The sequence below is a fragment of the Acomys minous genome, assembly GCF_964271855.1.
Source record: "Acomys minous genome assembly, chromosome: 10".
In the NCBI taxonomy this organism is placed as follows: Eukaryota; Metazoa; Chordata; class Mammalia; order Rodentia; family Muridae; genus Acomys; species Acomys minous.
In genome coordinates, this window is record NC_140491.1 from 93,490,863 (window position 1) to 93,509,894 (window position 19,032).

General features: G+C 40.9%; 1 protein-coding gene across 1 annotated transcript in view; it reads left to right on the forward strand.

Annotated features, from left to right (window-relative positions):
- GALNT5 (polypeptide N-acetylgalactosaminyltransferase 5) overlaps positions 1-19,032 on the forward strand; it is a 44,073-nt gene that overhangs the window by 12,037 nt on the left and 13,004 nt on the right. Inside the window, exons 2-7 of the mRNA XM_084798620.1 lie at positions 3,525-3,691; positions 5,789-5,908; positions 12,867-13,002; positions 13,335-13,454; positions 14,072-14,189; positions 15,401-15,724. Coding sequence (XP_084654746.1) covers positions 3,525-3,691; positions 5,789-5,908; positions 12,867-13,002; positions 13,335-13,454; positions 14,072-14,189; positions 15,401-15,724 — 985 coding nt within the window. The remainder of the gene's footprint in view (positions 1-3,524; positions 3,692-5,788; positions 5,909-12,866; positions 13,003-13,334; positions 13,455-14,071; positions 14,190-15,400; positions 15,725-19,032) is intronic.

Genomic DNA, 19,032 nt, shown 5'->3' on the forward strand with positions numbered 1-19,032 from the left:
CATCCGTGCAAGGAGGCCTGCCCCACTGATAATTTTAACACTCACTGATATTTTTGCCGTCTTTTACTTCTGTTTGTGCCTTCTCTCTCACCCAAAAATATGACTCTTTTTCCCAACTTTCCGGAGAGAAGAAGAGGATTGCAAATTTCCCCCTTCCGACGTAGCTAGCTTTTCCACTCCTTTTTAAAGATTTCTTACAAAACTGTCTACAAAACACTGTCTGTTCCTGCATCTGGCTTGGACTAATTACTGTATTCTAATCCCACCCGGCCACTTCTCAGTGACCCCTGCCCTCTTCACTCCAATCTTTCCTGCTCACCACCACAGCTTCTGAGAACTGAATTGAATCCTTACCTTAGAGACATAAGATACCTCATAAAATGAATTCATAATTTACTTTTTTATGTTTCTAAAATTGTCCTTCCACTGTTGACGATTATATAATCACCACAATGTTTTATTAATCCTTGACCAGCCTGCAGTTGGGGTCTTTCCTTCTCTCTAATTATTTTCTAAATTTGAGTACCAATATTTAGTTTATGGCCAAGTCGTACAATTAATATTTTATTGGATTTCTGCAAAAATTATAAAGTTTAAAAAAAGCTCCAAAAACGGTTTGTGAAAGAAAAGAAAAAAATGAGAGATTAAATAGCTAACTTAACATTCGTCTAAGTTATAATTAAACCTACCTTTGAGTTGGGGGAGGGGAGTCCCACATTTAAATAAATATAGGCATGCTGCTCTCCAAAGTAAAAGCTATTTCCTACTTTAACTTGTTAAGTCCTTGGGGTGGACCGATGGAAATGTCCCTTCAAAGATGTATTTATGTCCTAATTCCTGCAGTCTGCCACAATTCCTTACATAACAAAAAAGTGAATGATACATGTCAAAACCTAATTATTAAATAGAGGGCAGAGACTGGCAGAATTTGGGCAATCATTATAGAAACATCTGGAATATTTGTCCTGAAGCTGTCAATAGAACAACATGGATGCTAAGGATGTTGATGAGAGTCAGAAGAAAGTGAGACCCTCTGCAGAGATTTCCTTCACCTTTGTGAATATTTGTGTTGTCATGAACAGTCATTGCTAAAAATATGAGATCAGAAAGTGTTTCTCCAGAGGGTTTGCAGCACTAAGCAGCAGGTGACTGAGAACTGGGGAAGAGGCAATGAATGCTAGAGTGGAAGGAAGCTTGCCTGAACTGGGGCCGAGATCACATAAAAGTGAGCAGACACTGAAGGTGATGAACTTGGACATTGGTTAAAGACTGTGGAAGGCACAGCTTTCAAGGTGTGACCTAGTATCTTCTTTCTACTCATAGCAAAATTAAGAAAAAAATAGATAAATCAGGAGAAATGGCGGAGCAAAAAATCTTAGGTATTACAGCAACCACAGGTAATTAGTTTAATCCTTAAATATAATCAGGAATGCTCATGCTTTATAGAAACTCCAATGCAGGTGTTCTTTGTACAGAATAAGATTAATTTAAGCAGCCTGTTATTTTACATTAACATTAGAATCAGAGTACGACTTCTGATTGAAATGTGTTATTTTGACTTTGCAGCACCTGAAAATGTAGCACATGTTCATTTCAGCCCTCTAATGTTTCCTTAAATTTAATCACATATTATGAGGAGACTGAATTAGTTTTATGTAAGAACTTACATTCCCAAACTGATGGATCTGTGACTTGTAAGGCATCTCTTGTTTTGTTTCTGACAAAGATTCTCAATCTCTGTGCAAACTTTCCAAATCTGTTTTATGAGGGTTAGGTGTGATATTTCCAAGCCTTGAGTTTATTATGATAGCCAATCATTTTAGGAAAAGACTGAAATAATAGAGCATGGTGGATTTGCTTATATTTCTTATGAACTCTGTATCAGATATATATATATTTAATCACAACAAGTTTTTAATCCGTGTTTTATAGTTGGTAAATCAAAGAAGTTATGCAATTTCTCCAAGCCAGTGTTTAGGGATAAGTGATATGCAACCATATGTTTATTTGAGTCTCAATCCACACTCTATTGGTACAGAAAATCACTGTAGACCAGGGAAATAAAAACTACATCATCTCTCATCCCATGTATATGACAACCAAGGAAATTATGTTGAGTGAGTCACTGGTCATCTTGTGCTTCATTTTGCATCATCTAAAGAAGTATGTGATAATACATTACATAATTACATCCTGAGCAGTTGGCACAGTATTGAATTAGATTATGTTCACAACAGTACTTTGACAACCATAAACAAAGAACAAGCAAATGTTGCTTGTTTAACTATAGTGGGTTTTTTTAAAAAATCTGTTTCTTATTCATTAGATAAACAAAAATGAGCCATGGTACTTGACAGAAGATTCGGTTCTCAAAAAATGCTATATCTGGGCATTGAAACTTCCATGGTTACTTCTAGAGCCAGGTTAAACCAAAGTTTCTCTTAGTCTTGGACCCAGAACATAACCAAGAGTTAGTCTGTCCATGATGTCAGCCATTTAGCTGTTAAAAAAGGAATGATGTCTGAATTTTACATTTAAATAAGGCAGAGTACTTAAGTTCTTATTTACTCACAGTCATCATTGATTAATTTACTAAAAGGGATGTGTTATCAGAATGGCAAATACAATTTGGACGGTCCCACTAGGAGCTGCCCTGTAACAGTGAAGCAGGCCAGACACAGAAAACGCCACAATGATGTACCATGACCTACAGAGCCATGGGAAGCCACGGCGAGGTGCGGTCCACCAAGCCCCTGCTCCCTCTTAGCTTGGCTCTCATTTCCATGGCAGCAAAATGACTTCAAATACAGCAACTCTGCAGCAGCCACAGCAAGGAACTTCCAAATAGAGAAGTGAGAGAGTGTGTGATTGCTTGGCACATGTACATTGTGCCATAAATACATTCATAGGCTGAGTGGAGTAAAGGATATCTCTTCTGGCATTTGGCAGACGGTTGTCTATACAGGCAATCCTAAACTACTTGGTAACACTAAATAACTCAGAATGCTCTCTTCTGGTATATAATTTAATAATGACAGCAATAGCTACCGCTCAGTGAATGCCTGTGCCGGCAACTATGCTAGGCGGTTTCTATGCAGATCACTGGGCTCTAAAACTGTGAGAGGACCATTACCTTTGTTTGGCAGATGTGAAAACTTGATGCACAGAAAAAAAAATAAGTAAGTTATTATTGAACTTCATATCTGCGTCATAGGATTAAAGTAGAGTCTAACCACCTACAAAGCCTCTGTTATTTTTCACTGCAGTGTTGTACCTGCAAAAGAGGCACCATGTCTGCATTGTGCATTGTTAGTCCTTTTCACAAATGCTGTTGCTGAGGCATACAACAAAATTGCCATGATACAAATGTAAATTGGTAACTGATAGATGAGAGAGAGAGAGAGAGAGAGAGAGAGAGAGAGAGAGAGAGAGAGAGAGAGAGAGAGAGAATGTGTACAGATTATTCAGGGCTCTTTGTGATGTTGGTGGTATATCTCTTGCACTGTGCTTATACCCTGACCCAGGTGTGCAGAGCAGCTAGTTCACAATGACCTGCCAACCACCAGCATCATCATGTGCTTTGTGGATGAGGTGTGGTCCGCTCTCCTGCGGTCTGTGCACAGCGTTCTCAACCGCTCTCCTCCACACCTCATCAAGGAGGTTCTGCTGGTGGATGACTTCAGCACCAAAGGTAAGAAGCCACTCTGGAAATGCTAAAGCTTGTTGGGAGGCAATAGCAGTTTAGTTGAGAGGATAATTTAATGAAGCTTAAGTGTTTGAAAATGCCAAATTATGGTTTCACGTAGAGCCATAAAAACATAAACCTAAGCCCAATCATACATTACTAATTGAGGCTAGAGAGATGGCTTAGAACACTGACTAGTCTTCCAGAAGACCTGCCACCACTGACAGGGCTGCTCAAAACTATCTGTAACTGTAGTTCCAGGAGGATTGCCATACCTTCTTCTCTCCTTAACACGCACTCCTTGTGTGTAGTACAAAGATGCACATGTAGGCAAAACACTCATACGTGCCACAAATACATGTTTAAGAGTGTCGCTGTTCACCCTGGGGTCTGCTGTGCAGCATGTATCTGCTGCTCCCATTATGACCAGCCTGCCCTGTAGGAACGTCTTTAATGCTGCCGCTCTCTAAGATGATCATTCAAGTCGAGAAGATGATGAACAGGTCTTTTTTTCATTCACTACGGTGAGAAAAACCCATCCTGCTAATAACATTATTTTTCTAGTCACTAGCCAAAGTTAAATTCTACAGAAAGCAAAGAAGTGGAAGTCCCTCTTCTGAAGAGTAAGGAAGAGCCTGTGTGCTGTTAAGTGTGGACACATTTTCAAAGGATCAGAAAGGCAGCGGCTCTTGTGCAGTCTGGAAGCAGAAGCTGCCACAGATTTTAAGGTCCCGTTGTTTTCTCTTGTTACATTGAAGAATTTTGCCCTTCGCATTAGCAAATATCTCCATGTGCCGGAAGTCTAGTAGGCCTAGCAATGCCACAATGTGAAGTCCCAAAATTTCACCCGCATTTTTGAACTAAAAAAGAACAGCAAATGGATGGTGATGTTAAAGATAGACAGCCAAAACTTGGTCTGTAACCATGGTGATGGGCATGCTTTCCTTGGTGCTGTTGCTGCCACCATAATCACAAGGAGGTCAAGCAGCAATAAGATGCCAAAGAGTACTGAAAATGCACATAAGTGATCCTGACAGCATCCGCAGAAATAGTAGCCAGCTCTCGAGCAAGAGAAAGCCTTTGATGAGGAGCAGATCCAGCTTTTTGTGGACTCTGAATCTTGTACAGTTTCAGGGTCTTCTTTTAAAAAAACTCATAGACACACAAAATTAGTAGGAAATAAGCTGTACATATATTCTGGGGGAGATCAGAGAGGTGACACATACCTGTAATCTTAGTACCCGTGGCCAGAGGCAGGAGAATCAAGAGTTCAAGCTCAGCCTGAGCTATGTAGTGAAATCTAGTCTTTAAAAACAAAACAAAACAAAAACAAAAACAGCTGGAAGCCATTCCTACCTTGGATAGGTATCATTCGCTACAGAAGTGACTGTAAATATATCCTTAAACTTCTCTAAAATGTTCCTTAGCTGGACATCTCTATAGCCAACTAAAAGGCAAAGATGCTCTAAGTTGAAAGCATGGAACTGAAGCCCTAGGTCCTGTGATCAAATCTGCAGACCAGAAATGGAGTTTGATTATCCAGGCCTGCCCTTATGGGCATAGCAAAGATTGTATAGCTGGAAGTCACCTACACAGTGTCTCATAGCTGCTCACCAGCCAATCTGGGCTGCTTCTTTTCCCACGGTGAACATTATGTGCCAGGAAAGCGCCTACAGCGGGGACACTCCAACCAAGCAAGTCTTTCAAAATACAGCCCCCAGCAGCCTTTGTCTTATGTGAACACACTACGCTAGTTGTTGCTCTGCCCGCTGACCCTTTGACATACTCAATAAATCTTTCATCACAGAGAGGTGTGGGCAGAGATGGTAGCTCTTACCAACTATAGTTGTGTTTGATTATTACAAATTTTGAAATTTGCACACATGACTTAAGCTCCTGTCTTGGATTTGAAAAGTTGGTCAGCTTAAAATATTGAGCCCACATAAAATATTTTCAATAAGATGACATCAAATAAAATTATGGCTCAAGAGACACATTTTGGTAACTGGAATGACATCATAGTTTTGGACTTGACACTGCAAAGACAGTTCTAGAAAATCCAGTTAGTTAAAGTATTTTTGGTTTGTTCTTCTTCCAATATAGATTACCTAAAAGCTAATTTGGATACATACATGTCTCAGTTTCCAAAAGTCCGGATACTTCGCCTCAAAGAAAGACATGGATTGATCAGAGCAAGGTTGGCAGGGGCACGGAACGCAACAGGTAAGGAACTGCTCCGCTTTGGTTTTCATCACAGTTTTGCTTTAATTTATGCTGTTTTTCAAGCAAACAGATTTTGAAAGAATAGATCCATAAATGTCCATATGGTCTCATATGGATATTAATTTCTAGCCTTGTGAGATGCATGCTTAGTTAGACAGACAGATACACTGACACAGACACAGGCACACACACACACACACACACACAGAGAGAGAGAGAGAGAGAGAGAGAGAGAGAGAGAGAGAGAGAGAGAGAGAGAGAAAGACAGAGAGAGAGAGAGAGAGACAGAGAGAGACAGAGAGAGAGAGAGACAGAGACAGAGAGAGAGAGAGAGAGAGAGAGAGAGAGAGAGAGAGAGATACACTAATTGTTTTTTTCTAAGCCTTTGAAAAGGAATTCACAAACACTGTGAAACCATGAAACTATACACCCAAGTTTTTACTGGGCATTGCTGAAAACATAGGAACGTTCTCTTAAATAAGCATACTTTTATATTGAAAAATAGCAAATACCTATATACATTCTTATAAACTTTTTTCATTATTCCCAGTATTTTTAAATCCAAGATCTTTTTAAGTTCCATGCACTTTGTTTGGTTATTTTTTCCTTCTAGTCTCACAGTCTAGTCAACCTTACACATTACATTGACATATTGTTGTGTTACTTTAATATTTCAGGCAAAATATTTGTACAATTGAGAATGTTCTGGAGTTTCAGTCCTCACGTTACCTGTAGGATAAATGATTTGAGTAAGGCCAATATATACAATTTGATTACAGGTCACAGCCATTGCCTAGTTCTTGTTTCTTCCTATGGTGTCAAGCTGTCCCACTACTGACTACTGGTTATACTAAGTTAAGATATTGACAACTAGACCTCTCCTTTGGGAGTTGGAAGTAACTGTAGTTTGACCCTTTACTTCACAAGCTTAACCTAATACCCACACATTTTACATGGTGATTTAGCTTGTACTGCTGTCCCTTGCTCAGATAGGTTTTTAGAATGAGACCTTATAAAACAGCTTTTCTATAATTTTCTCAAGCTATCATTTTCATGTGTAGTAAAGATATCTCCAGATCTCATCTCCTGTCTTCTTTTCTGCCCATCTCTTCTCCTACCCTTTCCCCTGACCTCTCCCCTATCAGATTCCCCTGCAACTCTGTTTCTTCAGATAGTTACCTCCATTCCCTCAAGCTGCTCACTGAGGATGCAGGTACCCGCACCCAGACACCTGAGTCCAGCATCTGCACTCTCATCTACTTTCACTCTGTTGCTTGTAGCCACCTCGTCACCACTCCACCTCTGGAAGCCCTGGCATTGCCAGTCGCCATCAGCTTGGAGTAAATAAATTCTCATGGTGCTCACTGGAATCTTATTTTCTTATATCTTGATCCCCAAAGTGTTCTTACCATCCTATTGGTTTGCTGAAAGAGTTGATCCCTTTGTGTCCGTGTTCCCTAGAGGAAAAGAACTGGTAGACTCGATGCATATCGAAGGGAGATTTATTAGATTGTCTTACACAACACAGTCGGAGTAGTCCAACAATGGCTGACCCACACAGAAGAGTCTGGGAGCTCAGGCCATGTGGCTGAGCATGTCTGTGGTCTCAGTCTGTCACTGAAGGTCTCGAGAGTTCCTGGAGAGTGGCTTGTTGTTGTATTATTGACTTTTCCTGGGGAGATGAAACACAGAATCTCCTGACCTCACATAGGGAGCCCATGGAGTATGGATACCACCAAAATCCAATTTAGTGAACCACTGACTTGTATTAGTTTACTTACAGATTATCTATTACAATTTGTAATAGAAATTCTAAGTGAAAACAAATGTATCATGACAAAATTGGCAATGCAGTGGTAGCTAAGAATTTTTTTAATTTGTATCTATTCCCATTTACCAATTATAATATTAAAGATTAAACCAAGGGTCCTTGTGCATGCTAAGTACATGTGTTGTTATCACTGAGTTTTTTTTTGCCTAACAGTAACTTCTTTACCATGTGTTCATTGAAAAAAACTAATGTTTCATTATGAATTTTTTATCCATGTGTATCACTTACATTGATATTGTTTATCCCCCATCACCCTTACTTGACAGACTGTGTTTTAAAAATTAACTGTCTCTCCGAGCTTAATTTGCTTAGTAACATCAGTCTACGAATAATGCAAAAATATGATAGTTAAGAAACAATGTAGGAAAGGAACTTATCAGCTGACACATGGCTGAAAAATATTCCCATGTGCAAATGTTCCAGTGTAGAGGGAGCTGGACAGTTTCAGAGCAGAGAAGGAATTCATAGGTGCTGTTGAGAATGGACCACCAAGCAGAGTGGTCAGAGGTTCATTTGGAGGAAAAGACAAAAAATAAAACTTCTGTACATTTCCGTATGCCGGGCAAGGAATGTTGGAAAACCAGTGAAGGTCAGTGAATAGAGAGCTAAATTGTCTGATTTGCATTTTAAAAGCCCAGGCTCGGCCTCCATATAGAAAATGGATGTCAGAGAGAGGAGAGAAGTGAAGAATTCACCTAGACGGCTATTACAGTTGTCCTGGACTAGGGGAGCGAGGGGCAGCGGGAGGAACTGACAGATTCATAATTTACACTGGGCGTGGAGGCTACAGGATGCACCACCAGATAGACAAGATAAAAGTGGGGGAATGAGAGTAATAAAAAAACAAACCCTTGAACTGGAATCAGAGCAACTTGAGGGATGATGGGGCCTTAACTGGAGGAGTAGGTCTGGGAATACAATGAGCCTTTTGTTTTGTTTTGTTTTGTTTTGTTTTTTAACAGCCCATGTTCACTTTAAATGGAATGTAGACATTAAAGTGGAGAGGCTTAATGAATATAGCGTGAAAGCCAGGCTGCTTATCCACCTGCACAGAGAACAAAGTATACTGGCAATGACCTCCCAAATAACCCAGCTATTGACAGCAGTATGAAAGGGAGACTTTGGGAGAACTTCCTTAGAAACAGTGGCAATCGGTTGCCCTTCTTTCCATAAAATACTGTCTTTGAGTTTAGCAAATCCAAATGTAAAAGTTTAAATTTGTGTTTAACGTTCAATACCTTTGAGAACATTGACCCGGTGCTGGTGTGGTAAATGTCAAATTCTTTAATAATAGCTTCAGTTAAGAAATAGACTCTACATCACAGTCCAGCTATCTGTATAAATACATGCATAACCATGGAAGAAATTTCATCAAATGGCATGTGCTACGCATCCTATCTTTCCTTCTGTGTTACTGGACAGTTCCACCAAACTGACCTAGTGCTTCCTGAAGGGTCACGGATCTCCATCTGGAAAACTCTAGCTATGTGCGTCTTAATCTCTCACTGCTTCCTAGTAAAAAATTCTGCCCAAGGAACCTAAAATGGACACTTTCACCACCTTTAAGTTTTGTAGAACTATCCCATTGTAAATCATAGTAAGAGAAATTTCTTTAAGATAAAAAATTTTAAATGATATAGAGAACACAGGTCCATTTTAACACTTAAAATAATTGTATATGTAAATACATGTGTACAGCCAGCCCTCCTTATGCATCCATACATCCATAGACTCGACCAACTTTGGGTTAAAAATATTTGAAAAAAGTGTATCTGTACTAAACATACAGATACTGGTTTTTCTTGTTATCCCCCTCCCCCAGATAACTCAGTACCACAACAGTTATATAAGGTTAGGTACCATAAGTAGTTCAGGGATGGTTGAAAGGATGCAGGAAATACTATTATATATAAATAACCACTTTTATTTATATAAAATATATATGGTTATTTATATAAAACACTATTATATATAAATAACCAATGTTGACACCTGAGAATGGTCTTATGAGGAAGCCTGGAACCAACTTTTTGTGCATAGTAAGGGATTAATACACATATAAAACAGTGAATAATAAATTCCTAAATTCTTTATAAAATTGCTATAAGGATTCAGAGCATTTGTTTCCACTTTATGCCACCATCTCCTGTGGAATTCATGGTTCGAAAAGCAATGCACTGGGCAGCATTACTGGAAGGCCAGTGCCTGAGAGCTTGTGGAAAAGCAGAAAGTTAGGCCACTTTGGGTTAGTAGCATCCTCGCTAAGGATGCGCCATGGTTCTGGAAGTGAGCCTGACACCTGAGCGAGCGAAGTTTCGTCAAGGACTTACTTCAGGGATTGCCTTTGAACAGGGCTGACGGGCCTGCTGAGCATACCTGTCTCAGTGCCCTGAGTATTCTCCAGCCTTAGGAGCAGTCCTGGGTTGGAAACTGCAAGAAGTCTAAAGACTCCTTGAAAACCAGAGGTTAGCAAAGATCCTGAATAGAAATGTTCTCAGGGATGCTTCAGTTAGACAAACAGACAAAAACTGAGAAACTGAGTCCAGTGTCTGTATGGCCATGCCAGCTCTGTCCTCAACTTATTCACTCAATGGGATTCAAAGAAAAAAAAAATCCAGCTAACATGACAAAGCTAGACAGTCAAGGACACAGAGTGATACAATTCAAGCAGACTGGAGGTTTAATTAGCTGCAAGGATCTTTAAAAGAATCAGTAGCTCATCCTCTTACCATTAATAACGCCCATGGTGCCCTCAGAGCTCAGGGTGTCTGAGTTCAATGCTCATAAAAAGATATAGTCAATCGGCTGCTGACTGAAGAGTTTGAAAGGCCCAACCAGGACATCAACACGCTATGGGCAGGAAAGGGACAATAGATGACTAAGAATTATTCACCAAAGAGAAGTACGCTGTACATCAGGGAAGCTCCTCAGTGAGAAGCAAGGATAAGAGTCTCAGCCTCCCCAGGACAGGTCACTCAGCAAAATTCTTAACACTGTCATGAGCATTCATATACTCAATTTACTAACTTCAAGTAAGTCCCCAACGAGAAGCATCAAACTCTTGGTCTTACTCCAAGGTTTCCTCAAAAACATCAGTGGGCATCATTCATAAAGTTCCACAGTGTGTTTCTGCTGCAGGTTTCCCCAGTATCTCTAAAAAGCCATTAAGCAAAATTAATTGGCAAGCCAGCTCCATGTTCCTGTAGAAACTATAAAAACACCACTCTAGCGCTACTACTTGATGATGTGACAATGTCCCTGCATGGTGCCATTGTCCTAAAGGAGCTAAAGATATCTGGCACACTGAGGAACTTGAGGTTGGCCATTTTTATTTTATTTTATTTTATTATTTTGTTTTATTGCTGCTGATGTTCATAAAGCCCATCTCCAAACCATCCAGCATTACCAGTACACAGGTCTAGAAAACAGAAAATTATACCAGGTTACAAGCAAGATTCTGAGTTTGAGATTAAGCAATTCATCAAAATAATAATAATTAATAATAATAATAATAATAATAATAGTAAGGACTACTAGCCATTTGTTCAAAGACTGATTAGATCTTAGAAATTTACCATAAGGTGTAAAAGTCGAAGGACACGAGTCATCTGTGAATAACTTCAGTCCTCTCCCAATTTCCTCGTGGCTCTCAGCCTCTGTGCATCATCCTGGGGGGTCACAATGTCCAGAGATGATCCTACCACAATTAGAGACACTGTCAGGAACTAGCTTCACAGGGAGTTCCTTCATTTCTTATCTAACACAATCCTGAGATTTTATTTTAAAACAAAATAGCTGAAAGTGGAGCAGTGGCATCCATGCGTAGGAGATTTTCCCAAATAAAGCCGATATAGGATTCCAAAAGATGTTTTAAGCAGGTGCTACTTCCCTCAGGTCCTGGCAAGAAATGAATGAGAATATTAATGAGGTAAGATCTGAGCCAGGTGGGGAATGAATGCAGATTTGAGGCCCCATCCTGAGCTATGTAGTCGACTCTTTCATAATGCTACATGGCCCCCTAGGGGGGGTACCTTGGAAAGATACCCTAGCTATTTGTCCCTCTAATCTTTATCTGCTAAGTAGGAATTAAAATGGGTCCGCACTTCAGCTTTGTAGGAAGGAACAGATAAGCCCATGATCTTTTTTTTTTTTTTTTTTTTTTGGCTTGGAATATTTTTTTTATTAATTTATTCTTGTTACATCTCAATGGTTATCCCATCCCGTGTATCCTCCCATTCTTCCCTCCCTCCCATTTTCCCCTTACTCCCCTCCCCTATGTCTGTGACTGAGGGAGATTACCTCCCCCTCTATATGCTCATAGGGTATCAAGTCTCTTCTTGGTAGCCTGCTATCCTCCCTCTGAGTGTCACCAGGTCTCCCCCTCCAGGGGACATGGTCAAATATGAGGCACCAGAGTACGTGTGAAAGTAATATCCCACTCTCCACTCAGCTGTGGAGAATGTCCTGTCCATTGGCTAGATCTGGGTAGGGGTTTGAAGTTTACACCCTGTAAACTTCAAACAGAACTTCATCTTACAAGTTGCTAAGACATGGTAAGACATGGTACGCAGCCAGGTACTGGAATGGTCAGTGAAAACAATAGGAAGAATGAAGGAAACCTCAACTGCAGAATTATCTCTGTCATGTGGTCATGTCTGTACAGCATTATTTTATTAAGGATTAAAGTGGGAGGATCTATCCCACTGTGGATGGTGCCACCCCTGCCCCTCATTCCCAGTCGTATAGGGAAAACAAGCTGGCAGCCCTTGGCTTGCATCCATGCTGGACAATGATTGCGTTGCTTAAGCCAAATCAACACTTTGATCCCCAAGATTCTGTAGTCAATGGTTTCATCACAGCAACAGAGACGCAATCTGATTACAGTAGTCTATCAGTTGTTTCTTAACATGAGTGGTGCTTACCCCACAGAATCCCTATACCGAGAAATTTCATATTATCACAAAAGGAACATCTAGGAACCAGGAACTCAATCAGAAAAAAAAAAAAAGACACCCATGTTCAGGGTCATTCTTCTCAAAACAACCCCTAACACTTTTAAGGATGAAATATGTGCACTCACTGTATCATACCATAATTTTCAATGATTATTTTCTTTTTACTCTATAGGTGATGTGTTGACATTCCTAGACTCTCATGTGGAATGTAATGTAGGCTGGCTGGAGCCCCTTCTGGAAAGAGTTTATTTAAATAGAAAGAAAGTGGCCTGTCCAGTAATTGAAGTCATCAATGACAAGGACATGAGGTAACACTACCCATTCTGACAGCAGAGAGCAGGAGAGAGTGATGGTCCTCCCATGAGCTGTGTTAGAACCCAAGAATCACAAAATACTTGCGCAAATGAATTCTTCTAAGTTATTGTTTCTCCCTCTAAAATGGCCACTATAGACTGAGAGATGGATATGAGTTGAAGCGAGGCTTCCCAGAGCTGATGGTGAGGGGTCGTGGTGCAGAATCGCAGATGTCAGCAACTCCCCACCCCTGAACTGGTCATGAAGCTGTGTTCTCAAAGTCAATAGAACCATGAATAATCTTAGCACTTGCAATTTCTTTTTTTTTTCTTTTATCCTGAATTAGTTACATGACAGTGGACAACTTCCAAAGAGGTGTCTTCACCTGGCCCATGAACTTCGGCTGGAGAACAATTCCTCCAGATGTTGTTGCAAAAACCGGAATTAAAGAAACTGACATAATAAGGCAAGTGTCTGAAACTGTACACAGAACTCCTAAGTCCTATCGTAAGGACAGAAAATATGTTTTTTTTTAAAACTCTATTATTCTGAAAACCATCAAGAATTATAGATGTCAACTAGATATGATGGTACATATCTACAATCTCAGTACTAAGGAGGCAGAAGCAAGAAGGTGGAAAGTTTAAGGATAGCCTGGGCTATGGTAGTAAGCTTTTGTGTGTGTGTGTGTGTGTATGTGTGTGTGTGTACATATGTTTTTATGTTTATATGTATGTATGTGTATATGTTTCCTGAGAAGCTAGTTTGCCACCTCCAACCCTCAATTTCCATTTGAAATGTACCCAATTTAACTCTGACCTAGGGAAGTCCATAATAACCCCAGCGTTTATATTAGGATATAATTGAGAAATAAGACTCTTAGTCCCATCCATGTCTTCCCTGACCCTAATCATGCTCAGTCCTCATGAACCCTTCAGGAAATCCAAGCTGCTGTCTCCATCCCAAGACCTCCCTGCACCCATCCAGAAATGCTTCCAAATTTCCCCCACAGACACAGAGGACCCACTCCAGAAGCTTAATTTCCATGGAGTAAAAGTTCAGCTTGATCCTTTGTCTTTGTAGGTGCCCAGTCATGGCAGGTGGATTATTTTCCATTGACAAAAGTTACTTTTATGAACTTGGAACTTATGACCCTGGTCTTGATGTTTGGGGTGGAGAAAATATGGAACTGTCATTCAAGGTATCCACTACTAAGTGTTTCTTCTTCTTCTTCTTCTTCTTCTTCTTCTTCTTCTTCTTCTTCTTCTTCTTCTTCTTCTTCTTCTTCTTCTACAGTTAAAAGTCTATCATTCTAGGGGCAGGGGAGATGACTCAGTTGATAAAGAGACTGGCACAGGAACATACGGATCTGAGTTCAGATTTCCTGTAGAAAGTGCAGCGACTGTAATGGGTCTCTAATTCCAGCTACTCAGGCGGATTCAGTGGGCTCCACATTCAGTGACAGAAACTGTCTCAAGAATTAATGTGGAGATCAACTGAGGACAACATCTTATGTCAGCCTCTGGCCTCCACATCCTTGTCACCACCACAAACAGGCACAAACACACACATGTGGAGTCACTTCACTAACACACTAGCATATATGTGACCGCCACTGAGAAGAAATGGCATCATGGCACAGGCTCTACGGACTGACTATTTCATTTCCCACTACTGTAAAACTATTGGAGTTAATATTTCACAACAGCATTTCTATGTCTAATTAGCTGGGGAATTGCCTTCTTTTTTTTTTTTTTTCTGCATAAACACTATGGGATTCATACGTAATACAAATTACTCTGGGATTGATCTGTGACATAGAGTGACTCTCTTGGAATAGCTCTCTAATATGTTAGAGTCAGTGGAAATATTTGCAATGAGTAATCTTGACATTACAAATGGTGAAGAGCCCCTCCAGGGCTGCCCACCAGCAGCCGAGTATGTGCCACAACATCTTTGGAAACTGCATGCAGTGACTTAGATCATCATTGACACAATGACCAGGAAAGCCTTAGCGAGAACAACAGAACACGACCAGCAGCTTTCCTGTGGGTCTGGGTGGTCTATGCTCAAATGGGTGGAACTTTAGAGGCCCTAACCAAGAATAGTTTTGAGTTGGGTACCACAGCCCTACAGGTCTCCCAGTGGAAGGGAAGATGAACAAATGGGCATCCATAACCTCTCGCTGATTCTCCCCAAACAGGAGCCCATGTGACATACTTTATATATTGGGGTTCTGTAGAGAAGAGATAGAGAGTTTTACATAGATGGTTGGGGGAGGCGGTGGATAATCAACTTCGTGCTACTTAGCATGTGGAGGGGTGTCTCGAGGTAGTTAGGTGGCATAGTTAATTGCCTGTGATTTGTGAACCACAATTTGATAATTGGTGCTTTCTGCTGATGCGCTCCCAGGTCTGGATGTGCGGTGGTGAAATCGAGATCATTCCCTGTTCTAGAGTGGGCCACATATTCCGAAACGACAACCCGTACTCCTTCCCCAAAGACCGCATGAAGACGGTGGAGCGGAATCTGGTACGGGTGGCCGAGGTCTGGCTCGATGAATACAAAGACCTCTTCTATGGCCACGGGGACCACCTCATAGACCAAGGGCTGGATGTGGGCAACCTCACCCAGCAAAGGGAGCTGCGGAAGAAGCTGAAGTGCAAAAGTTTCAAGTGGTACTTGGACAATGTCTTTCCTGACTTGAAGGCTCCCGTTGTGAGAGCTAGTGGTGTGGTAAGTTAACGTGGCCATTTGCAAAAAACAACAGAGATTCCTTCAGACATGCTTAGAAAAGCATGAAGTATTATCCCTTAAGCGACAGGCATGAATTCCCCTCCCCCTAAGAGAACGTGTAGATGAGCGCTGCTCGAGATGAATCTGCGCAAGTCTATCATACAGTCATGATGACTGATAGTAAGTATCACATACCTACACTGCACATAGGGGACCAGGCAGGACTTCAGAATGTAGGCTTCATCTCTTCCTTTGGCATTTGACATTGAATGGAGAGCAAGGATAATAAGTAAGTGAAGTGTGGATGCAGAATATGATAGCTCTTGTGAAGGAGCAGGCCGAGAGTGCTGACTCCTTTTAAACGCATGCTCTAAGGAAATCTTGGGATTGAAAGCCAGGTCTGAGACCGAGCACTGAGCCAGCTCTGAGAGAGTGGGAGGGGGAAGCTCAGCTCCTGCACAGCTCAGGGCATGCAGAGGGGAACCAGTGGGAGAACAGGTAGGGAAACAAGAGCCAGTTAGTTATGTGGATCCTTGTGGGTAATTTTCTTCATTCCCTTCCTGCTTCAACAGGTTGTCCGATGGAACTTACAAGCTTTAATTGGATTTTTAGAACGGTTTGCAGAGAGGTTGAAAATAATAATTCAAGGAACTAAAGGAGATTTGACAAGAGGAGAAGTGGAGCAAATAGCTTGAGTGGGTCACAACGCAAAGGGCAGTGTGGGGAAGTTGAGAGTGTGGGACAAAGCCTTGAGGCCACGTAGAAGTACAGCATCCAATAATGAGAACATCCAGTCCTCCCCTGGGGACGGCGATGCCTCATGTTCCTGTTTAGACTCTTAGTTCACTTTTCACATTTATTTATAAATATTCCAAGCGTTCTCTTTCTTTTCACTCAGAGCCACTGCCCCCTTGTGCTTAGGGTGATCTCTAACTTGACTGTCAAGATGTCTGCCTGCCTTTTCAGACCGTTTGGCTCTTCTTAGGACACAGGTGTACAAAGCAGCCCCTCTCCCAGCCCGCCAAACTCCCAATAATGAAGACTTAGGAAAAATGATGCTGTTGTCCTTATTAAGGAAATCCGGGGAAGGTATTAAAACCAGGAAAGCAGTCTAAATATTTGTTCTGACTTTATAAAATGTTACCAATAAATACACGTGACCCTATTTGCTTATAACAAAATGCTGTGAACAGTTCACAAGAATATACAGTTCTTGGGGTAAGTCAGAGTATCCATCAGCTCCTTTAGATAACTAAGTAGAACCGTCAGCCATATCACTTGCGTGTTTAAATTCTAGCCTCAAGCAAGGGTGGACACTGAAGGAGTCTCAGCAGCAGCATTACTACACGTTGGCCACCAGAGGGCGCACACAAACTACTTTTTGATTCCTCTGGAGGGTGGCCACTGATCTTTGAAAAGCTCTCCTCCCTATAGATGCCAAAATGCTGTGCATACATTTCAAAGACACTTCACCAGACCCTTTTCTTCCATTTCCGTTCTCTTTGCTGCCTCACGCATACAAATAATAATGACGATGTCATTTGCACTCTTCTGACAATAGTTATTACTGTTTTAAAGAGTTGAAATTTCTTTTCCACACTCAGGGAAAGTTACAAGAAAATAAAAAAATCTATTTTTTTCCCTTGCTTAACACTTCCCATTATTCAACGTGAACACCTTGAAATTTAAGCCCAATGAAAGTTATTTTTTATTGTAAGTAATTTCTCATAAAGTCAATAATATTGAAATTAATCAATAGCCTTATCCACAGTGTTTTTTTTTTTTTCGTTAACGTATATTGTTAGCAAGCAGCCTAAGCCTAAGAGTTAACAATTATGTAATCAAATGTGGTAAATTTCCACTTTTGACATTAGGAAAATAAAATAATTCAACACAGAAAGTATGTAATCTACACAATATTTAACTTTTTAAAGTCAACACGGTTTGCATGAAGGACCCAGGATGAATTCTCCCTCACCCTCAGTGCCTTCCAAGGCCTGCAGGGTGAAACTACTTGAAATACAAAGAAAACTAGATAAACTAAGCCTTCCCAAACAATATTCTGGGTATTGTTAGTTGTGCAACAAAGAGTCAAGTAGATCTGGGAAAGGAACCACTGTCTATGTTCTGAGTCGTAAGCTGTGGTCTGGAAGGTTCTGAGAAGTTCTAGGATAGGGCAATTTGCTTAGCTGTGTTGGAGCTAGAGCTTTCCAAACTCATTTTATGGTAGCAAAATTTCTGAATGAGCCATGAGGACTTATTTCTCTGTTAGGATCCAAAGAACAATGAAGATTTTTATTTTCTTCTTGGACTTCAGGATTGTTCTATGCCACATGTCTGCTGATGTCCCCTGAACTTAGAGTACATTTCATCTTTTCTGCATGTCCCTGTTCAGACCTACTGTTGGAGGATGTGCCCATTTTGCTGTGAATGGAACGAATTGATGGTTTATTTCTTTATTTATTGGAGATGTGTCCCCCTAGAATTGCATTGTATTCCCCTGGGTCAGATGCCTTAGGAATACCAAATATTGCTGATGTTTCCTTATGTTCCTTGAAGGTCCATGTGAGTTCCGAGCCCAAGCAGGTAGGGCACATTTTTATTTCAAACCCAAATGAAGGTCAGTGTGAGGCTTCAGACTCCCAGACAGAATCTAGCTTCCCTGTTTTCTCCCTGTGATAGTGGATAAACTTTTTCCCCCTAGTACCCAAATGCAGGTCAGTCTTTCTGTAGAAGGGCTCAATCTCAACTTTTGTTGTTGAGGCCAACATCTCACATGCCGCATAAATCCACACCCATCCACGCATGTTTCTGTGGGTTCACTCTTCCTACTTACCAACATTGCAGTAATCCTCCTTGGTGCTTCTTTCTGCATTTTCTGACCCCACAAACTACTCCCTACTTATCTTGAAGCTAAGCTATACATTCACAAGTAGAAACCAGCCCGTTAGACACCCTGCTATAAAATGTGGTGGTCCTATAGCCAACATGGCCTCCATTATCACAGCATCCCAGAACTGGAGCTCTTTATAGAGCCCCATAAAAGCTGAAAACCCATAAATATGGTCACTACCACTACGTCCCAAGTGTAGCAGGCGTTCACAGAACACATGCAATTTCTCCTCTAGGCAGCACCCCTGGCAAATTGAAAGGCCTAAATTACATTGTTGACCTACCATCTTGTTAGTCCTGTCCAGGACTTCAAAGAAAGGAGGGGGAAACCATATTCTCTGCATTCAATGGTGACTGAGAGAAAGCTTCTTCCACGTTTGACCCTGTAAATCCATTAAAAACCTAAGTCTGTCAGA